The sequence below is a fragment of the Hippocampus zosterae genome, chromosome 16 (assembly GCF_025434085.1).
Source record: "Hippocampus zosterae strain Florida chromosome 16, ASM2543408v3, whole genome shotgun sequence".
Taxonomy (NCBI): Eukaryota; Metazoa; Chordata; class Actinopteri; order Syngnathiformes; family Syngnathidae; genus Hippocampus; species Hippocampus zosterae.
In genome coordinates, this window is record NC_067466.1 from 15870117 (window position 1) to 15890666 (window position 20550).

Below are 20550 nucleotides of genomic sequence, written 5' to 3' on the forward strand. Positions count from 1 at the left end.
TATCTATCTATCTATCTATCTATCTATCTATCTATCTATCTATCTATCTATCTATCTATCTATCTATCTATCTATCTATCTATCTATCTATCTATCTATCTATCTATCTATCTATCTATCTATCTATCTATCTATCTATCTATCTATCTATCTATCTATCTATCTATACAGGAGTACAGGAGTTCAAAACACCTATCTATCTGCCTGTCTGTCTATCTGTCTGTCTGTCTGTCTGTCTGCCTGCCTGCCTGCCTGCCTGCCTGTCTGCATCAATCGACGTCCATCCATGCATCCATCCATCTCAAGGTCCAGTTGTTCTCTGTCACAACCAATCAGACGTCAACCAGCAGTCAAATGCATGATGTCCACTTGTGTTACTTCCTGTGCACTCTGGCACCACGGCTTCAATCAAACACTCTGCAAGGCTTGAGAAGACCCAAGCTCTTGACGGATGGACGCAAAAAGAAGAAGAAGGGCGACAAGAGTTCCAGCCAATCAGGAGCCAGAGCCAGTACAGAGACGCCCTGCGGGAAGAACCTTTTGTTACACAAGACAAAGCTTTACAAGCCTTTGTGTGTCTTAACAAAGAGGAATGTGACACGCGCGCACACACACACCTACACACACACACACACACACACAAGGCCTGAGAATATCATTCTGATGTCGCCGCTATCGAGAGACTGCATCTCAGAAGTGAGTGGTAGAACATCAAGAGTGGTTGCATGTAATGAAAATCCATTCACACCCAGACTCACACACACAGACCACTCACTGGTAAATGGATCTGCCTGCCAGCAGATGCGACCTGCTGGAGGAAGTCCTGCACTGTGAACTGTGTGCACAACACAAAAAGTAGTCTTTGTACTAGTCTTATGTACTCTGCATATGTCTTGGAAAGCACTTGGTGGCCTACATGAGCAGTCAGTTCCGCCATCTGGCTGAAGACAGCTGCGATGGGCTCCTCGTGAGGAGAAGCGGCTCGGATGGATGGCTGGATTAATGGTATTGTTTTTATTTTGTTTTGATTTTACAGTCATTTCAACACGTTTGTCGTATTTATTTTGGTAATGTATTTAATTAAATTGTCCCAACCGTCCATCCGTTTTCGAATCTGCTTCTCACAAGGGTCGCGGGCGTGCTGGAGCCTATCCCAGCGGTCTTCGGGCAGTAGGCGGGGGACACCTTGAACTAGTTGCTAGGCAATTGCAGGGCACACATAAACAACAATTCACGCTCACATCTAGGGAGAAGTTAGAGTATTCAATTAACCTGCTGTAATGTCGGAGAAAACCGGAGTACCCAGGGAAAACAGGCACAAACATGCAAACTCCACACAGGAAGGGCGGAGCTGGAATCGAACCCTGCATCTCTGCACTGTGAGGCGGGCATCACATATTAAATCGTATTTATCGTTTATTTTGCATTGTATGGCTCGTATTTTAATTGATGGACTGTATTTTAGTTCGTTGTACATATTGTACTCATTCTGTGGATGGATAAATAGTTTCATGTCAAAAGTGTATCAAATTGATCGATTCATCGAATACATGCATTCCATCTTATTGTATCGTACGTAATATTTTGATTGTTGTTGTTATTCATTTGATTAATGTGTTGTAATGACTTAATGTAATAATTGCGAATGGTTGATTTTTTAATTTTAATTAAATTTGTTCAAACGTTCGCACTGGTACAGCTACGTGCACGAATATGCGTCTGAGGACGCCATCCAAGGAGCAGGGTGTCCAAGTGCGCATGCGCGGTCAACGGCGGCCCACCGCAGCCAGGGGGCGTCAACATGGCGCTGTTAGATGCTGGCGTCGACGTCGACCTCGCGGACTGACTGACAGAGAGCGAGCGAAAGGTACGCGGCCCAGAAGAGAGAGAGCTCTAGCCCCCCCACCCCACAGCCGTGTGAAGCCGAGCGCGGTACGAGGACGCCCGCGTCGCTTGTGAACGTTCGCGCGCTCTCAGTGTGGTTCCTCCTGCGCGGTGAATGTGTTTGTCCTCGCCGCCGCCGCCGCCGCCTCCGAGCCTCAGCTTGTAGGGCAGGTGCAGGACACCCGTTCTCGTCCTCTCCTCGGAAGAGAGGGGTGGGAAAATGTCGAGCGAGAAGCCGCTTTCGGCACCACCGGGCTCGGCTTGCTCGCTGACGGCCACCGACTCCTCCTCCTCCTCCTCTTCACCGCCGCCACTGCCCCTTCCGGGGGAGAGGATGCCGTCGTCCGCCGCCGTCTCCGTGGTGCTGCCGGCCGGCGTCATCAACCCCGCCGTCCCGATCAGGAATATCCAAATGAAATTCGCCGTACTGGTGGGCCTCATCCAGGTTGGCGAGGTGAGCAACCGGGACATCGTGGAGACTGTTCTCAACCTGGTGAGTGGACCACCCGCCCCTCTCCATCACACACATTGACTTTGACTCCTCCATGTTTTATTTGACGCCTCATGACTCTCGTTGAAGGGATGATGTCATTTGTTTTTTCTTCAGTTCAGGGACTCAAACGATTAAATATGAATTTTAATGGATGAAAGGAACGCGTGCTTCCCCTCCCTCCCTCTCGCTCCGTCTCAACTCGTCATCCTCATCCTCATCAGGAGCGGCCATTGTTGACTTAATGGCGCCGATAAAAGAAAAAAAAGCCCCCCTCCAATTGCCCCCCTTTTCGGTCCCTAGTGCAGGTGGTGTCAACATGGCACCAAGGTGGACAAAGGCCCACTTAGCATGATGATGCTATCCATCGTTATGCATCCATTGTGGATGATAGGAGGAGGGTCGTTTTTGAATAGGGAGGGGGGGATTGTACAAGCCCCCGTTAATGCAAAAAAGTGAGGGTAAGGAGGTTAAGGGTGGCACATATGGACACGCGTATCCGCATTTTGTTTGAGTGTCGGTTTTAACGCAGCCGTCACCCTTGCGGATTTTAATCCCACTTTTTGGGGTTACGAAACAGGCGGTGATACTATGATTGACTCTGCAAGCCCCCTTCCTCCACACATGCATCATACATGCATGTGAGCGGCCATGTTGTTTTTATCTCAAGAGCTGACCTCAGAGCAGCAACGTTTCTTGGTGATTTTTTTTTTCCCTACCGTCCTCCTTTCACCGCTGTAGCCTATTTAAGTGAAGGACAGCCAACAAACAGCTGGACTGTACCATTCTGTGAACCCCCGCGCCGCCAGCCTCTTCCTCCTCTCCTCCCAGGTGTACCGATTGCCCCCCGCTGTTCCCCCCTGAAGCACCCCCCCCCCCCCAAAAAAAACGCAGCACACACTAATCTAAAGCGCCAGTCGGCCGGGGCTGTGCCATGCATTTAAAAGCAGGAGGAAAGGCGGGGGAGGAAGGGGGGGGGGCGCTGGGGAGAAAAAGGGGTGTCTGAGGGAGGTGGGGGAGGACGGGGAGGTGGATGGATGCTGCAGTATGCTGGGGAATCATGCAGAGGATGCGCAGGGACGAGGTCAGAGCTGCTGCTTATGGATAGATGTCATACAAGTGCTTTAAAACGGCTGCTGAAAGAGGCACGCTAATACTAAGTCACTTCACATGCCCCCCATGATTGAAAAGTGACCTTTCACGGTTGATAAATTGTTGGGTCATCTTGTTGCAAGTGACAAAAAATGAAAAGTAGAGCTGCAGTGCTTTTGGATGCGCAGGTTGAAATTTCTGTCTTTAAAAACACTGAATGTTTCATGCTAGCAGTCGCTAGCATAGTGAGTGAAAGTACTGTACCATTGACACAATCCAGCGACGGAGGGTAAAAAGCTCACTTTGAAGGGCACTGTGAAAGGGGAAAAACCTGTATGAACATTATAAACGTGACAAAATGTATAGTTGACGCTGCAAAAACTCAAGGCGATAATGTTCATGACTAAAGCCATTGTTCTGCCTCTGAAGCTGGTAATTCATTCCCCAATAATTTCTTGTCTCTACCTTTCAAACGATTCAGTGACACGGGGAAAAAAAAAGCTTTGATGGAGTAAAGGACAACAAAAAAAAACAACTCTGAACATTATGTACGCGCCGACACATAATGAAGCGCAAAGCTTCTCCTTTTCACTACCTTTCACACAGACCATTGACACAGAGAAAAGACGGCATTGATTGGCAGCGTGAAAGTGGAAAAACCCTGATGAATGTGAACCACGGATCGACGTAGAAAAAGAAATGTAGGTGACATCAAGTTCCTAATTAAAGTCAAGGAATTTGCAATTTGCCTTTTCTATCAATTTCCTTGTGTGTACCTTTTATATCGTCCAGGGACACTGGGAAGAAGGACTTTTTTGACAGTGTGAAAGGGGAAAACGTATGAACATTACCTGTGTGCCGACCGTCAAAAAGAAGTGCTAAATCTAATCCTTGTCTGTACCTTTCACACAGTGCAGGGATATTGTGGAAAAAATACTTTATTGACAGCGTGAAAGGGGGGTGGGGGTCTGTAAGAACCCAAGTTGATGATGTAATATTCCTGAAATGAGCTGCATTTTTGTCTGTACCTTTCACACAGTGCAGGGATATTGGGGAAAAAAAATACTTTATTGACAGCGTGAAAGGGGGGTGGGGGTCTGTAAGAACCCAAGTTGATGATGTAATATTCCTGAAATGAGCTCCATTTTTCCGTGCTGGAACCGTCACGTGCTGCGTCCAGTCGCTAATCAGCCTCTGAGGCAATGTTGCATTTCAGTTAAAGCAGACGAAGACAAACGAGAGGCGGTTGAAAAAAACCTCGGCGGATCGCCGAAATATCCGTTATCCTCGCGACCGCACTCGCACCGCCGCGCACCGCAGACGACCGTATTGATTCTGACACAGCGGTGTAACTGATGGCGGCTCGAGTCCGATCGCATCAGATACGCTCGCCGTCTGATGTGCCGCCGAGCAGGAAGGAATAAAACCAGGGTGTTTTTATTTAATTTTTTTTCAACCCCGGACACACACACACACACACACACTCAGCTATTATCGGCAGCATCCCAGTTGTCATGGCAACACTGCTCTTAGAGTGCTCGCTAGCAGACGCTGGACCACCTGCTGCCATTCTGCACTTCTTCACTTAAGCCCCCCCCCCCCCTTTGCTTCTTCTCCTTGGCTCCACAGTCTCCACTTTGCTGCATCGCTCAGTTGTTTGTCGAGTAGATTTCTCCTTGCCAAAGTACTCCACGCGCTACTATCTATACTCCACAGTCTCCATTTTGCCGAAGTGCGCCGGCGCGTGTTACTTCCTGCACCTGCGAAGTTAAGTAAATATTTCATTGGCAAAACAAATTTACGTGCCGTTTTGGGTGTGGTTACTACCAGAGAGTCGAGACATGTTTGTCGCCTCTGCAAAGCATAAAGTCGATCCCATCACTGTCGTTCAAGTAGATTGTCTAACTGCCCCTTGTCTCCTTTTGGATAAAATGAATCAAATACGATAACGGCGATATGCCACGGTTGGCATTTTGCTGCCGTGCTGTTTTCTTGCTCAGGTCTAATCCATTAATTTTTTGTCATTTGAGTCTGGATGGAAGCATCCTGCGCACCCCTCCATCCTCAAATCTAAAATGGTAGAGTCCTGTACTCTTATGTCATCGTCCACGTGGTGCGTGTTATGATTAGTGTTGCCCTCGCCACACTCTTGAAGTGTTTTTAAACAACAAACAGTCGCGGTGTGTATTTTTAGAGATGGGGGGGGGGGGGAAGACTTCTTCTTTTCGTTCGTGACTTTGTTTCGCATCTCTTTTCCTCCCGCGTCGACCCTGCAGGAGGCCTCCTCCTCTGGGTCTCGTTATCCCCTTTAGACTCTCTCCTCAAGCCCCAAGGTCACACGTCAGCACGTTCACCTTAAGGCAGGTTGATGCCTCGAGATGCCGTGACCACGCTCATAATTCCAAACGTTGGGATCTCAAATCATCTTTCGTCATTGAAATGAATGGAAAATGCCATTAATTCATTTCGGGTCCCTCTTCATCCAAAATTTAGTTTTTTTGGGGGGTGTTTATCTTTTTTAAGAAGGCAAAAACCCTATCATAATGTATTTTATTAAAACATACTAACAATTAAACATGATTTCCATTCAATTCATTGCGCTGCTCCTTCTGATGTGCCCGCCTTGACCACCGGGAGGCAGTATAATACAGTCATGCAGGCACAAATGAAGAAGAATCTTTTTTTAATTTTTTTTAACCACTACTACTGAAGTGACTCCGTAAGACGTCGTAATATTAATCATTTTTTGTCGAGGATAAGGAATCGTATGGGTGCCAAACTAACTAACAATTAGCATTTCAATTGTGTTTTCCGCTCTCTGTTAGCATTAAGCTAGGGGAGCGTCCTTGAGGCTACGTTGTTTGGTTGTTTTAAACACGCAATGCATGATTCTCTGATTTTTTTTTTTCATGTTTAGTCTGACTGCAAACCAACTGGGAGTGCCTCTTTGGTGAACATTTTTCTTACTGAGGAGAATTTACTTGTTTATCAGAGGTGTAAAGACATGAAATATCAAATATGGTACATCAGAAATGTATAAACATGTGACACAAATATACTACATTAGAGATGCACGGACACAATAGACCAAATAATTATGCACCTCAGGGCTAATCCCTCAACTAACGGCGGCGCTAAGCTTCTTGTTAGCTCCTTTGGCGCTATTGTTTCTACACTATTGTGTTTCAATATATGTAATGCGTGTAGGGGGGGGGGTTGCTTCTGTAGTGTGTGTCCTTAGATTTTGTCTGTGTGTGCGTGATTACACTCCTGTAGTGCAGTGGAACTAAATGTGTGTGTGTATGTGTTACACAATTGATTAATCAGAGTACAAAGCGATGCTTTACTGTCCTCCTGCACCTTCTTCGGCACTGCACATTGTCTCGTGTAACACGCACACACACACACGACGCTTCCCTCTTGCAGCCCACATCATTGCCTGGCAGGGCTGATTTTAAATTCATGCTGGCCTAGTTCGTCTTTTTCCCTCGGCTCCACACGCGCAGGAACGCACACACGCATCTGCTTTTCCTTGAAGTATATCGAAGTGTCGTTATTCATCACACTGCATACCGCAGTGGAGCGTTGAAGCAAACTTGTGTGTGCGTGTGTGTGTGTGTGAGGTCACTGACAATTGTGTTTTCAAGACACACACACTTGCACATGTTGGCAGACATGTTGGAGGTGTGAACGATGCATTAGCAGCAGGAGTGTATATTCTCTCCAGGAAATAGACTCCTCCCGTTGATGGCGGCCATGAACCCAACTCATTCCCTCCACGCGCACACACGCGCGCGCGCGCGCGCACAGTTGTGATGGAACGCTGCGGAAGGTTAAACAAGGACAAAGCTGCGATGGTATTTGATACAATTTTTAAAAAATGGATGTCAACACCAATCAGAGCATTCGTGAGGGATGCGTCAGATAAAAACATGATTTCCGACAATTATGTGCGTCATGTGAAATTGGATTTAACGTTCGTAACAATCATGTTGTGCGGTGAGAATGGCAGAATAACTCAATATTATTGTGATGTTTTGCCAACGATAATGATACCACATTTTGGCTGGCTTGACTGATTCTGATATTTAACAGAATAAAATTTTGATGAGCGATTAATCAACCGTTTATGCAAAAAAAAAATCAGTATATAATGAAAAATATGTAGAACAATCTTTTTAATCAATTAATGGTGACAACAATAAAGACATGATTTACATTTATGAGTATATGTTTCAGTACAACAGAAGGAAAAATTTATACTTTTTTTTGTAGTTTTTGTGAAGGTATGTTATTATTTTGTCTTATGTTGTATTCATGTGGTGATGGAATGCGTTCAACTCATATCTTAAGGCAGCACTGTTCTGAACTCCTGTATCCAAAATACTAATAGCAAGCCGTAACTGATTTGAGTCTTTTTTTTTTTTTTGTGGCGTCTGTGATGAGTCCCAATGGAAATTTTCAATGCTATGATTTCAAACATGGTGATGTTATTAATCTAGACGACACACTTAAAAAAAAAAAAGTATTCACCAATATAACGTAACAACTGCAGGTGTCACACGTCATCGTTTTATCTTGTATTTCATGTTGTGAACGGGAACAGCAAAAAAAAAAATGCTACAATGTAACACAGACGGCTGAATTTGTCCTCGGGGAAATAACATTCTTATCATTTTTCATTGATAGTTAGCGCACGAGTAGGTGGTGGTGGTGGTGGTGGTGGTTCCGCCGGGGTGGTAGCCGCTAATCGGCATCCGCTACGCTGCCTCCACATCAACAACGAGGATAGCTGGATGGAATTTTTTTTTTTTTTGTGGCAGCAGTGACTCACCATGTCACTCTCATGCCGCCTCCTCGGACCCCCTGGAGTGTACATAATGAGGCTAATGTTTACGTCCTCCATGAGTGGTCGCACAAGGTGTTTCACTGGGAGACCAGTTGTCGCGGCTCCTGATGAGCAAAACAAGTGTGTGGTATGTCTTTAAAAAACAAAAACAAAAAAAATACGCTATTTTATCAGGGGACACAAAATTAGGACGTTTCAAACGCACAGTTTGTCTTATTTCATTCAGGTTGAAACCGACGATTGAGAATCGCTGGCCTAGCCCCGGTCATTTAGAAATATTGTTCATCTGTCCAAATGAAATATGCCTTTGATGATTTCTTGTTCCGGGTTGTCACCTGGTTTCTCGCTTGATCTGATTTGAACGTTCCGAAGCAGCGTTTCCTTTGATCTTATGAAATTGTTTTTTCGATTGGACGGCTCCGAAGTCCAAGCAGAGTGGGCTTTGATAGTATCGTCACCGCTCTCCATCAATATTTATTTATGTACTTTTCTCTGATACTGGATGAAGTGTCTCTACAACAGCGGGAAGACAAAATATCTGTATCCTTTTTGGATACGATGTCGTTACCCCCCCCCCCCCCCCCCCCGCGTCAATATCGATGCTGTGTGATTAAAACTTATGAGGTGCATACTGGCCTTTATTTTTATGGTTAACATTGGAGCAAAAAGTTGCTCATTCGGCATGAGGAGTGATGCCAGCGATTTATTTCCCGTGCGAAGGTGTCTCCGAGTCGTGCAAAAGTAAGCCTGGTTAATGAGCCACATGCTGCTTCACCAAGTCCAAAGTTCCCCCCCGCAAAAATGCTAGCGTCTGGCATGTCCGGAGGGCGTGCTAATGAGGCAACGCGGCGTAACTAAACCGAAAGAGCTGACGAGAGAATACAGGAGAATGCGCCGTTCAAACGTGAGCTCACGTGCGCGCGTTCATCGCTCCTAAAAGGCCAACGATGAAGCGACGGGTCTGCTGCACTGGATCGTCTTTCCTTGCATAAATACTGGAGTTCCGAGGCATGTCTCTTGTTTATATACAGTCGTGTCCAACACTTCTCCATGGAGGCCTTTCTTAAAAATAATCACCCATTCTCTGAGCCTGCAGGATTGTGCTGCCTAAATAGGCTGCTGTATTACATATGTTAAACAATTAAGAACAAGATACTCGGTTACATGAATGAATTCAGACTCAACTAGTTTGCTGCCTAAACGAGATGTTGTAGAATATATGCTAGTCAGGAAACAATTAGAGCCCAAAGTGTTGTGTGAAAAGATTACAATTACAATAATTCAGGCCTGACTAGTTTGTTGCCTAAACAGGCTGCAGTTGCCAATATACCAGACCGATTTTTTTTCTCACTCGGGTTCTCTCTCGCTGTTGGTAGAGTGTCTTCCTGTGTGTATATAGTGTGTCCAAATGTGATAGTTTGCTACCTAGATGGGCTGCTGTCTCAAATATATTGTTTGGGAAACAAAGACCATGGGGAGATTATGAATGATGATGAGGCCTTCTGGACTTTTTTTTTTCTCTACAAGGCAACGACCAGCATTGGGCACAGTTATTTCAGGCCCAACTGCTTTACTGCCTAAACAGGTTGTGGTAGCAATTTATATCCATTGGTTTGGAATAATACAGGATAATCCTTGAATAACGTTTAAGACTTGTGGGCTGTTTTCTCCCCTTGGCTGCAAGTAGTAGAGAAGATGGTTCATTCAGGCCCGACTAGTTTGCTGCCTAAACGGTTTCTGTAGCATCATTTGGTAAGCAATAAAATCGTTTTGTGTTGGAAGATACTGATGACCAGGCCGTTTTGTTTTGTTGTTTTGTTCCCCGATTAATACAGGCCCAAGTGCAACTAGTTTGCTGCATAAAAGGGCTGCTGTGTTTCGCGTTGTTGGATTACTGCACCACTGATCCTTGTTCAGCGACCGGCTCAACGGTACACTGCTCGCCATTGTCTCGACACACACACGCGCGCACTAAGGTTCTATCGGCGGGCAAAACAAACAGATTAACGCCACTGAACTGGTAGCAGCCTGCTCCGAATTAGGTCCGCCGAGCTTATCGGACAACCTTTCGACTCGTTGACAGCTAAACCCGCAGATTCCCGAACGCTCACGTCGGGACGCATCCGAGAACATGAGCGAAGGCTCGTTACGGCTCCTTTTTCTTGAAAAGAAGCGAACGCGGAGTCACCTGTAGAGATGACGCGTTGTCATGAGTCGTCGGTGGCAAGCTGTCACATCTGCAGAGTTTGTGCGCTTGTTTTCCCGCACAGTCATGTAAGCATTTTTTGAACACTGCCAACTAGTGGCCTGGCATCCGTATTGCACTTGAAAGCGAGATTCCATAGTGCAAAACAACAACCTCCAGCCCCTTTCCAGATACGCACAAATAATATTATGATAATTAAAGTCGAATCTACGCTCGGTCTGACTTCCTTCTTATTACCCCCTGAAATATTTCTCTTTAATTTAAACTCTCTCACAATCATCTCATTTCTCCGGGAAGCAGCTGACAACACCGACAGGCTCTCAAAGTTTGAATGGGAGGGGGGGAAAAAAAATGTAAATTTATTCATGAGAATTTTTTTTTTTTTTCCAAACATACGCTTCCCTATTCTGTTCTATCAACACAGTAAATGCAATTTTATTTTCTCATGCCTCGGGAGGAAATACACTGAAGTAGCTCTTGTGTGTGGCAAAATAACTACTTTCCGACAGATGAAAAGGAAGCCTGGAAGGGACTTAACTCAGTCCACCTAATTCTACGTTCAAGACTACTGGGATATCAGAACGCGGTTCTTCACAGTAACTCGCGGGTAGACTTAGAATCCAAGTCGGTACACTTGCCACAAAAAAACTCCGAACCACTTATCCTATCAAGGGTCGGAGCGTGTTGGAACCGAACGCGGCCGGCCATTATAAATGGTCGCCCAATAATGCTTTTGTCCAAATGTCTGCCCTGCTGTTAATCAGAGTTTGCGTCAAATATTCCAGGTTTGGAGGTCAGCTCCAGGGCTGAGTAAAATGTCGATTGTTTGTCTCTGGGCGGCATGTGACGCGGCTCAGGATGACTAAGCCGCTTGGACCAATCAGGTAGCAGCCGGACATTTTCTAGCACACTGTAATGCGTGTGTATTTTGCGCCTGTGTACATTTTTCTCCTATCATTGTTTGTCAATTAAACTTAAGCGAATGAGTTCCCATAATGCATCAGTGTGTCTCCGGAGGACCAACACGGATTTCCAATATGTTAAATTATGATTTAAAAAAAAAAAGATCGATGACACTAAAATTGTCTTTCTTTTGGCTTTCAACCCAGATCCGTCCATCCATCCATTTTCTAATCCGCTTATTCTCACGAGGGTCGCGGGGTGGGGGTGGGGGTGTGCTGGAGCCTATCCGAGCTGTCTTCGGGCAGTAGGCGGGGGACACCCTGAACCGGTTACCAGCCAATCGCAGGGCACACTTAGATGAACAAACATTGGCGCTCACGATCACGCCGAAGGAAATTTTAAGAGTGCGCCATTAACCTGTCATGTCATGTTTTTGGAATGTGGGAGGAAATGGGAGTACCCGCAGAAAACCCATGCAAACTCCACACAGGACCCGGAATCGAACCCTGCACTGTGAAGCGGATGTGCTAACCAGTCGTGCCGCCCAACACGATCCCTTTTGGATAATATTTGGATCACCCAAGTCCCCTCCCCCCCCCCCCCCCCCCCCCCCACACACACACACACACACCTTTTGGAGACTAGATTGCGCCATCACTTTTTGCCGGCGATAGCTTCTGCATGGACGGAAGTGTAAAAAAAAAAAGGCTTCAATTTGGAAAATGTCCCTTTTCATTCCAAGTTGGATGCAGAACACGTTTTTCAGCATTCGCACAATAATAATAATAATAATATTCCCAGATTTGATTTTAGAGTCAATTTACAGTGACGGCAACAAAAGGCTTTTGCGATACAAAGGAAAAGTGTTTTGACATTTTTCAAATGATGTCTCTGTTCACAGCTACCACCCCCACTCACACACACACACACACATGCACGAATGAGATTCGCCGAAAGCGGCTGGGGGGCATAAGGGGTCAATTGTTTCATCTCGTCCGCCATCTGTGGGCACAAGGACCCATGGGAAATGCAGTTCAGCCTCTTACCCCTCCCCCCTCTGTTTATGTGTGCATGTGTCATTCTTCATCATCATCATCACTGAGGGACGAAGACGTGACACATCTGCTGCCTCTTGACGCTTTAAGCCCCCGTCGGCGCCATCCACTTAATCACCCATTAAACTACCGCTACTCAAACATAACATTAATTTCACATTCATCATGTCTTTTGTCTTTACAGTAGGCGAGGCATCGCGTGGCGTACTCGCCACGGTGATTTTCTGTGAACGCGAGGGAAACGGTTGGACGGGTGATGGCAAAAGTTTGTGTTTTCCGCCTCGGAAATCCAATTTTCGCGTCAGCAAACAACCCGCACCGCTGTCGGTTTTTGGTAAAACAAGATACGCAAGCGAGGCTGATCAATAACTGAGAAAATAGGTCATGTCCGGAGAGGGAAATGTAGGGCAATATGTTGTCATGGCAACGGTAAAGCTTCCCTTTTGGATGCGAGTACTCACCAGCGCCTCCTATTCGCCTGCCCGTGGAGCCCACTTGGCCAAATGCTAAGTGCGTAACGTGTGATGTGGCGTTCACAAGAGCCTCCTCTCAGGCCACAGCAAAGCGACTCGATGGCCCGCCGCTCGCCGCCTTTGATGGCGGCGAGTGGATGATACTCCAGCAACAAATTAGCAGCGGGTGTCTGTGTTGTGGCCGGCAGTCAGGTGTAATGGCTCCTCTGATGTCCGCCCATTTGCATTATTGCCGCGCGACAATGACCGAGTCCTCTGCGCTGATATTCGTACGCGGGATTTGATACACCTTTGGACAAATATGTCCGGCTCACCGTGTAAAATTGCCTCGTTTACAATAAATGACAAATAAATCTTGAGGTAGCCGATGTGTGTGACAGAAAGCCCTTCTAAAATGTTCCCTTTTTTACAAAAATAGTCGTTCGTTTTATTGCTATTTGCTTCTTTTTTTTTTTTAAATATACTCTCCACTCAAAACATGTTTTTGTTGAATTGACTCAATTTGATTTTGTCAAGAAAACAAACTTGCAGAAAATAAACTCATTTGGATCCAGATAAAAATGTTTTAAAGTAGATTATACATTTTTTTTTTCATTTCATTTCATCTTCAGAGCCGCTTGATCCTCACTAGGGTCGCGGGGGGTGCTGGAGCCTATCCCAGCTGTCTTCGGGCAGTAGGCGGGGGACACCCCGAATCGGTTGCCAGCCAATCACAGGGCACACAGAAACAAACAACCATTCACACTCACACCTCGGGACAATTTTTAGAGTGTTCAATCAGCCTGCCATGCATGTTTTTGGAATGTGGGAGGAAACCGGAGCACCCGGAGAAAACCCACGCAGGCCCGGGGAGAACATGCAAACTCCACACAGGGAGGCCGGAGCTGGAATCGAACCCGGTACCTCTGCACTGTGAAGCCGACGTGCTAACCACTGGACTACCGGGCCGCCCTAGATTATACATCGAATTAAAAAAATAGATTTGAACACAGATGATTGTGGACCCGCTTGAAGAAAAAAGCGAGTTAATTCAACTCACTTTTTTTTTTTTTTCAATGTAGTCACTACATTGTTGATTATCATTCCAGAAGCTTCCGTGAAGAGACTTTGGAACTCCTTTTGAATTCTGATTTGAAATAAAAAGTCTCCTTCAGTCGTTACTAATATTCTTGCTATTATACGAAGTCAAAGGACACTTGCTTAGGTTCACTCGCACAATCAAATAACGAAGCAAAGCAGCTGTCAGAAACGCAACTTGTACATCCAAATAAGAGCTCCGCGATTTGACAGGAAAGCAAAATCTCAGCTGTCACCCCAGAGATATTTGTGTTAAACGGCCTGACTTTCAGACGCCGGTGAAGAAGCTCGAGTGTGTGAAAACCTCGGGGCGCAAAAAAACGCAAGGTGAGTATATACGCTCATCGCCGTCGGCCAAGGGGAACGCAAACATGATGCAAACCGTCGCAACTCACAGTAGGGAAGAAGAACGGAATCCCTGCCGGGATCAGGCTAACTCCTGGAGAGAGCATAGACAGAACCCAACGTAGCCATCAAAGAAAAAAAGACAAAGTTGATGCTATGTCGAAAGGCACATTCAGGCCTAATGCCCAAAAAACATTTTTTTTTCGCCACACCAAAAATATTCACGGATCAATGTGCCCCGTTGTATTTTTGACACCACCGTTGAAAATGTTCTCATATCGACCAGAAGCTGCTTGCTCGTTTTCCAAGTTTTTTTTTTTAAGCCCTCAATAAGGTTTGTATGTGTTGTGCCGCCCACCTCGGGGGCACAAAAGCCTCGCTTGGCATGGCTGAACTGGCAGCAACGTGGTCTTGGCCAATTGCTGGAGGATGTTTGCTTTGGCTTTGCATTGGCACGGATCGCTTTCAAAGCACCCACCGGAGTTACGCCTCAGCGAGATCATAGATCCCCGCGGAAAAACAACAAACAAGCACATTTAGCATGTCTTGGAAGTTGTGCACAGTGCTTGAATAATTCTTTGAAATTTTTTTTTTGTGGGTCTGCGCATGATAAACGTGTTGACCAAATTTCATGTTGACAAGTTAAAAAGGCTTTGGGGTATGAATTTTCAAGGCCTTTGCACAAGCTGTTACCTTGTGGCGCTAACTTGACCACACCAAAAATGATCGCTTCAAACCAAAATGACCGACTTCCAGTGTCTTTTATGGCTTGGCTTCTTGCAAGTTTTTTTTGTGGGTCTGCGCATGATAAATGTGTTGACCAAATTTCATGTTGACAAGTTAAAAAAGCTTTGGGGTATGAATTTTCAAGGCCTTTGCACAAGCTGTTACCTTGTGGCGCTAACTTGACCACACCAAAAATGATCGCTTCAAACCAAAATGACCGACTTCCAGTGACTTTTATGGCTTGGCTTCTTGCAAGTTGTTTTTGTTGGTCTACTCTTGACATTTATAGCAAAGTTCTATTGCTTTGGCAGCTTATTTCCAAGACAAACGCGCAAGCAGATATTTTGACGAATGAACTTGTTTACCCTGAAATAACCACTTCTCGCCAAAACGGCTGACTTCCTGTGTCTTTTACGGCACGGCTCCTTGAGACTTTTTTGTAGGTCAACTCATGATAGATATGTCCACCAAATTTAATGTCGCTAAGTGAAATTGGCTTTTGGGGCTGAATTTTCGAGATGTCTGTGCAAGTTTTTACCATGTGATTGGACGTGGTAGCTGACCCTGAAATGGCAACTTCAACGAAACTGGCCTTAGGGGCTGAATTTCAAGACATTTGGTCTCACTCTGCCCTTGTGGAGTTGACTTATTCACTTTCAGGGGAGTCATCAAATTTCAAGCATCGTTCGTCTTTACAGTATGTACCTTGACATTTGCTGGCGACCAATCCAGGGTTTACCCACCCTTTGTTACCCAAAATCGTGTGCAATAGGTTTTCGCTGATTAATGATGGATGAAAGCATCCCTCCACTTTGCTCCACCCTGTGGCCAAAGGGGGAACTACATTTATCGCAGAAAACATTCAGCGCTGGATGGTTGAGGATCAAAGACACAAAGCTCTTATTTTGGACTAATGCGACTTATTGTATTTATTATTATTTTTTTTTAAAAACATGCATTTCCATATCCAGGCCATTTTATTTATTTTTTTTTTCCCCTCTCTGAGCTCCTTTTATCCAGCGTGATGCCATTGTGTGCTTCTTTTGGTTTCATTTAATAACATGCACGTAGTGTGTTTGTGCATGTGTGGGCCCTCTTAGCTTGTTGGTCACCATAGCGACCACTTTCTGGATCATGAAATATGCCGAGGCTGAAGTGTGTGCTTGCCTGATTGTGTGTGTGTGTGTGTGTGTTTGTTAAGCACAGCGATACTTTTCGAAATTAATTACGCTACATCGGCCATTAAGATGCAACCCATTTGGACTTCATGTTGGAAAGGTAATATCTGCAGGTCAGCGTGTGTGTGTGTGTGTGTGCGTGCGTGTGAGCAGGAGGGGGAGTCGGCCATTTTTTGAAGCCGGGCGTATTTTGAAAGATTGTTGCTCTCCGAGTGAGTGTTGCTTACTTCACAGGACAAGTATGCGTCACGTGGAAAAAAACATCACATCAGAATCAATGCATTTGCTTGTTGTATTATACAGTTGATTTGATTAGTTTCCCCTTGTTACGGGTGAGTCATCAAAATTCTCTGCCCTTCTCCAACCACACGCAATGAATAAAAAGCAAATGTTTCGGTGCGTCTCAGTCTGCGCGGTTCAAAATTGGTGGTGCAGAAGTTTCCCTATGAAAGATTGCTGAAAATGGACAGAATGTATCTGAAATGATGGCTTCAAAGAAAAACGGCAAATTTAGCTTGTCTTTTCTGGCACGGTTTCCTGAGAACTTTTTGTATCTCTACTCGTGATGCGCATGGATACTAAAATTCATGTTGCTAAGTCATGCTGGGTTTGTGGGCTGAATTTTCAAGATGTAGCTTGGGGTCCAACTTGATTTCATAAAAGTGTCCCATTTTATGGCGAGTCATCAAAGCTCAAAATCGTTTTAATTTAGCGTTGTCCCTCTGTCTAGTATATCACATTCTTATTTCTCAGCAGACAGACAAAATTGCGGAGAACAGATGAAAATATTTTAAAATGTCCTTCAAAATGGCCGCTTTGAACCAAAATGGCAGAATATTGTTTTTTTTGTGTATTTTCGTGTATGGCTTCTTGAGACTTTTTTGTGGGTCTGCTCATGATCTACATCATTGGCAAATTTCATGTTTTTAAGTGAAATTGGGCTGGGGGTTGGGGGGGTGTGGGGTTCAAAATGTAAATCAGGTGTACTGGCAGATTAGTTCCGTATCTAAATTGGATGAATATACTCCTAAAGACACCAAAGTTTGAACATTCTCCCTCTTCTATTTCTTGTTCTTCTCCGCCATCAACCGCTCAGCTGGTGGGCGGCGAATTCGACCTGGAGATGAACTTCATCATCCAGGAGGCGGAGAGCATCGGCTGCATGGTGGAGCTGCTGTCACACTGTGAGGTGACGTGCCAGGCGGAGATTTGGAGCATGTTTACCGCCATTCTGCGCAAGAGCGTGCGCAACTTGCAGACCAGCACGGAGGTGGGCCTCATCCAGCAGGTGCTGCTGAAGATGAGCACAGTGGATGACATGATCGCAGGTGAGAGACTCTGAGCAATGACTAATGACATCCGTTTCTGGTCTTTGTTTTTTGTTTTCTGACTATGCCTAAAAATTTCGAGTCGCTCTGAGAGGTGTCGGGCTAAGTCTTGGTGCATCTAAAATGGAATCGTCACTTCACAATAGAAGGCCTGAACAAAAAAAACCACTTGTTTAGATTCCCGATCAGATTGGTTCTCATCTCTACTTGAATTTGATCGAAGTTTGCTTATAAGAAGTTCAAAGCAAAATGAACAACTTTAAAAAAAAATTATGTAGTTTTTAGGTCGTTGAGACCTTTTCTTGTCTTCTCTTCTGATCGACGCCTCCACAAAATTTCGTATTGACCGGTGAAGCTGCGAAATCCTCAAAATTTTAATCGAAATTTGATGCGCTGAAGGGGCACTCGCCCTCGCTTAAAAGGGAGATATTGTTTTCAAATGCGACAATTTTTATCCATCCAAAAATACATTTTAAAATATACACATTTCATTATTTGGTGTTCTTTTCATTGGTGAAAAAAATTTTGCTCCGTGTAACTAAAAATACAAGTTTGTGGAATATATTCTCTCTATTATTTGGAGTGCGCATCAAGTATGTCGAGTAAAGGTTTATTGTAGTAACGAGGCACTTGAGTGTTTTCCGACACTCGGTGGAGGCCAAGTGAGTCAATCATTTCCTCTTTCCAGATGATCTTTTTGTGTAATTGATGCCTTCCGCGCTTATCCTCCGAGTTCACTCACTCGGCAAGCCAATTCCCCCGCCGAGTGTTTTTCCTCGTCGTGCCTTTTCAACCAGCCGCTCGGTTCAGCTGCGGTTCGTCAACGCCGTGTAAACATTGAGTAGCGTGTGGAGTGTGCGTAAAAAAAAAACGTGTGTGTTTCTTTATGCGGGCAACAGTCAAGGCAAGAAAGAGTGTTTGAACATTAAAGTATTTTTTTTCCTCGACTGGCCTTGGCAAGTAGTGAAGCCACGGAGGCGTCAGGTGACATTTGAGTGGGGTTATTTTTCGGCAATCCTCACAGAGTAGTGAATTCAAGAAGGCGTCGGGCCATCATTAGGTTTTTTTTTTGACAGTCCTAAAGCAGTCACTTTCTTTGATTGATCATAATCACAACAGTGAAGCAAAAAAAAGAAAAAAGCATGTGAGGATATTCAGGTCTTTTTCCATCGGCCGGCCCTACGCAACAGTACATATTGAAGCCAAGAATATGTTTGGTGACATTGAGGTCATTTTATCCTCGACAGTCCCCACTTAATAGTGATGCCAAGAATGTATGGTTGGACATTCAGGTCATTTTATCCTCGACAGTCCCCACTTAATAGTGATGCCAAGAATGTATGTTTGGACATTGAGCTCATTTTATCCTCGACAGTCCCCACTTAATAGTGATGCCAAGAATGTATGTTTGGACATTCAGGTCATTTTATCCTCGACAGTCCCCACTTAATAGTGATGCCAAGAATGTATGTTTGGACATTGAGGTTATTTTCTTCAAAAATTCTCTCACAATGAAATCCAAGCAAGCATGAGGGCACATGTAGTTCGACAATCCTCACATAATTGGTAAGCTCGTGTGTCGTCATGTAAGGACCTTAATTTTCCTCGATCATCCACACAATGTAGTAAAAGCCAGGAAAGCGTTCAGCTCTTTTATTGTCAGCCGTTTTCCCAAAATAGACAAACTAAGAAAATATTTTTGAGCAATCCTCACGAAGCGGCAAAGTCCTCTGTCGTCCACACAAAAACACACACACAAAGCCAGGGAAGTGTGTGTTTTCAGGCTTCCGGCGTTCCCTCCATAGTGTGAAGTCTCTTTGACATAATTGCATCGACCTTGACTTTTCCTTTCATGCCGCCCTCGCTCCTCCCTCCATCGTGTCTCTGCAGGATGATGTGCTTTGACTTACGCTGCAGCTTTCAATGACCTACATGCATTGATCACACACACACACACACACACACACACACACACACGCACACACACACACACACACACACACACACACGATGTAATGCTTTATTTTTTTCTAATGAAATCCGGCACAGCTCTATCCACTTTATAGCCACACGGCCTTATTGGCACACAAAGAGAGTCTCTGTGAGTAAGCAGATCGGCTTGCCGCCGCGCTACGACAAAGTCGAGGGTGTTTCGGGCATTTACACTCTCACAAAGACACACAAAAACACACTTTTTATTAATTTTAATGACAAGGTAATGTGAGTCAAATATGTCGGGCTGCAGCTATCAAATGTTTGGCTATTCTACTAAAATATTTAGATTAAAGAGAAAAAAAATATATATATAAAGTAACTGTTGACGTGAGTTGAGGAGCTTCATCTAGACCAAAGTACCTGCCATCTTTTGACATTGGTCCCTTTCCTGCCGCGAATTAGCGGGTGCTCACTGTACTCGATCTTGTGCCGTCCATGATCAGCTTTCTACAAAGATAATTATCATTTGAAGAATGTTTCTGATAAGCAACGACAGCTCTGTGTTTGTGATTTACAGACCTACTGGTGGACATGTTGGGCGTAATGGCCAGTTATAGCATCACAGTCAAGGAGCTAAAGTTGCTCTTCAGCATGCTGAGAGGCGACAACGGCATCTGGGTAAGTAAGGCCAAGAAAGTGGGCGGGGCCCATTCAGGATTTTCCTGAATGATCTTCATAAAGTAGGGAAGCCAAAAGAAAGTGTGTGCTGATTCCAAGGTAGTCATTGTTAACGACAATTAACAAGATAGCCAAAAGCTAAAAGTTAAAAAAAAATACATATTTTTGTGAAAGAAATCAAATTAAAATGATTTGCATTTTAGTTTAAAACACAAATTATAGCTAGACCCAAGTTACCACCCCTTTGTCAATTAATATCATATGTGAATGGACTTTTGTGGTTCATTTTCAATTTTTGGAAGGTCGAACAGGCATTCGGGAATTGTAGTTT

At 44.8% G+C, this 20550-nt stretch overlaps 1 protein-coding gene across 13 annotated transcripts in view; it reads left to right on the forward strand.

Moving 5' to 3' along the window:
• Positions 1–1690: 1690 nt before the first annotated feature.
• nbeaa (neurobeachin a) overlaps positions 1691–20550 on the forward strand; it is a 48630-nt gene continuing 29770 nt past the window's right edge. For 7 of the 13 annotated variants that reach the window (XM_052046172.1, XM_052046166.1, XM_052046169.1 and 4 more), the window contains exons 1-3: positions 1692–2377; positions 17375–17606; positions 20119–20219. In XM_052046172.1, the coding sequence (XP_051902132.1) occupies positions 2105–2377; positions 17375–17606; positions 20119–20219 (606 nt within the window). In that variant the 5' untranslated portion in view covers positions 1692–2104. Of the gene's footprint in view, positions 2378–17374; positions 17607–20118; positions 20220–20550 lie in introns of all 13 variants that reach the window. The other 6 variants (XM_052046164.1, XM_052046165.1, XM_052046168.1 and 3 more) reach the window with 2 other exon arrangements.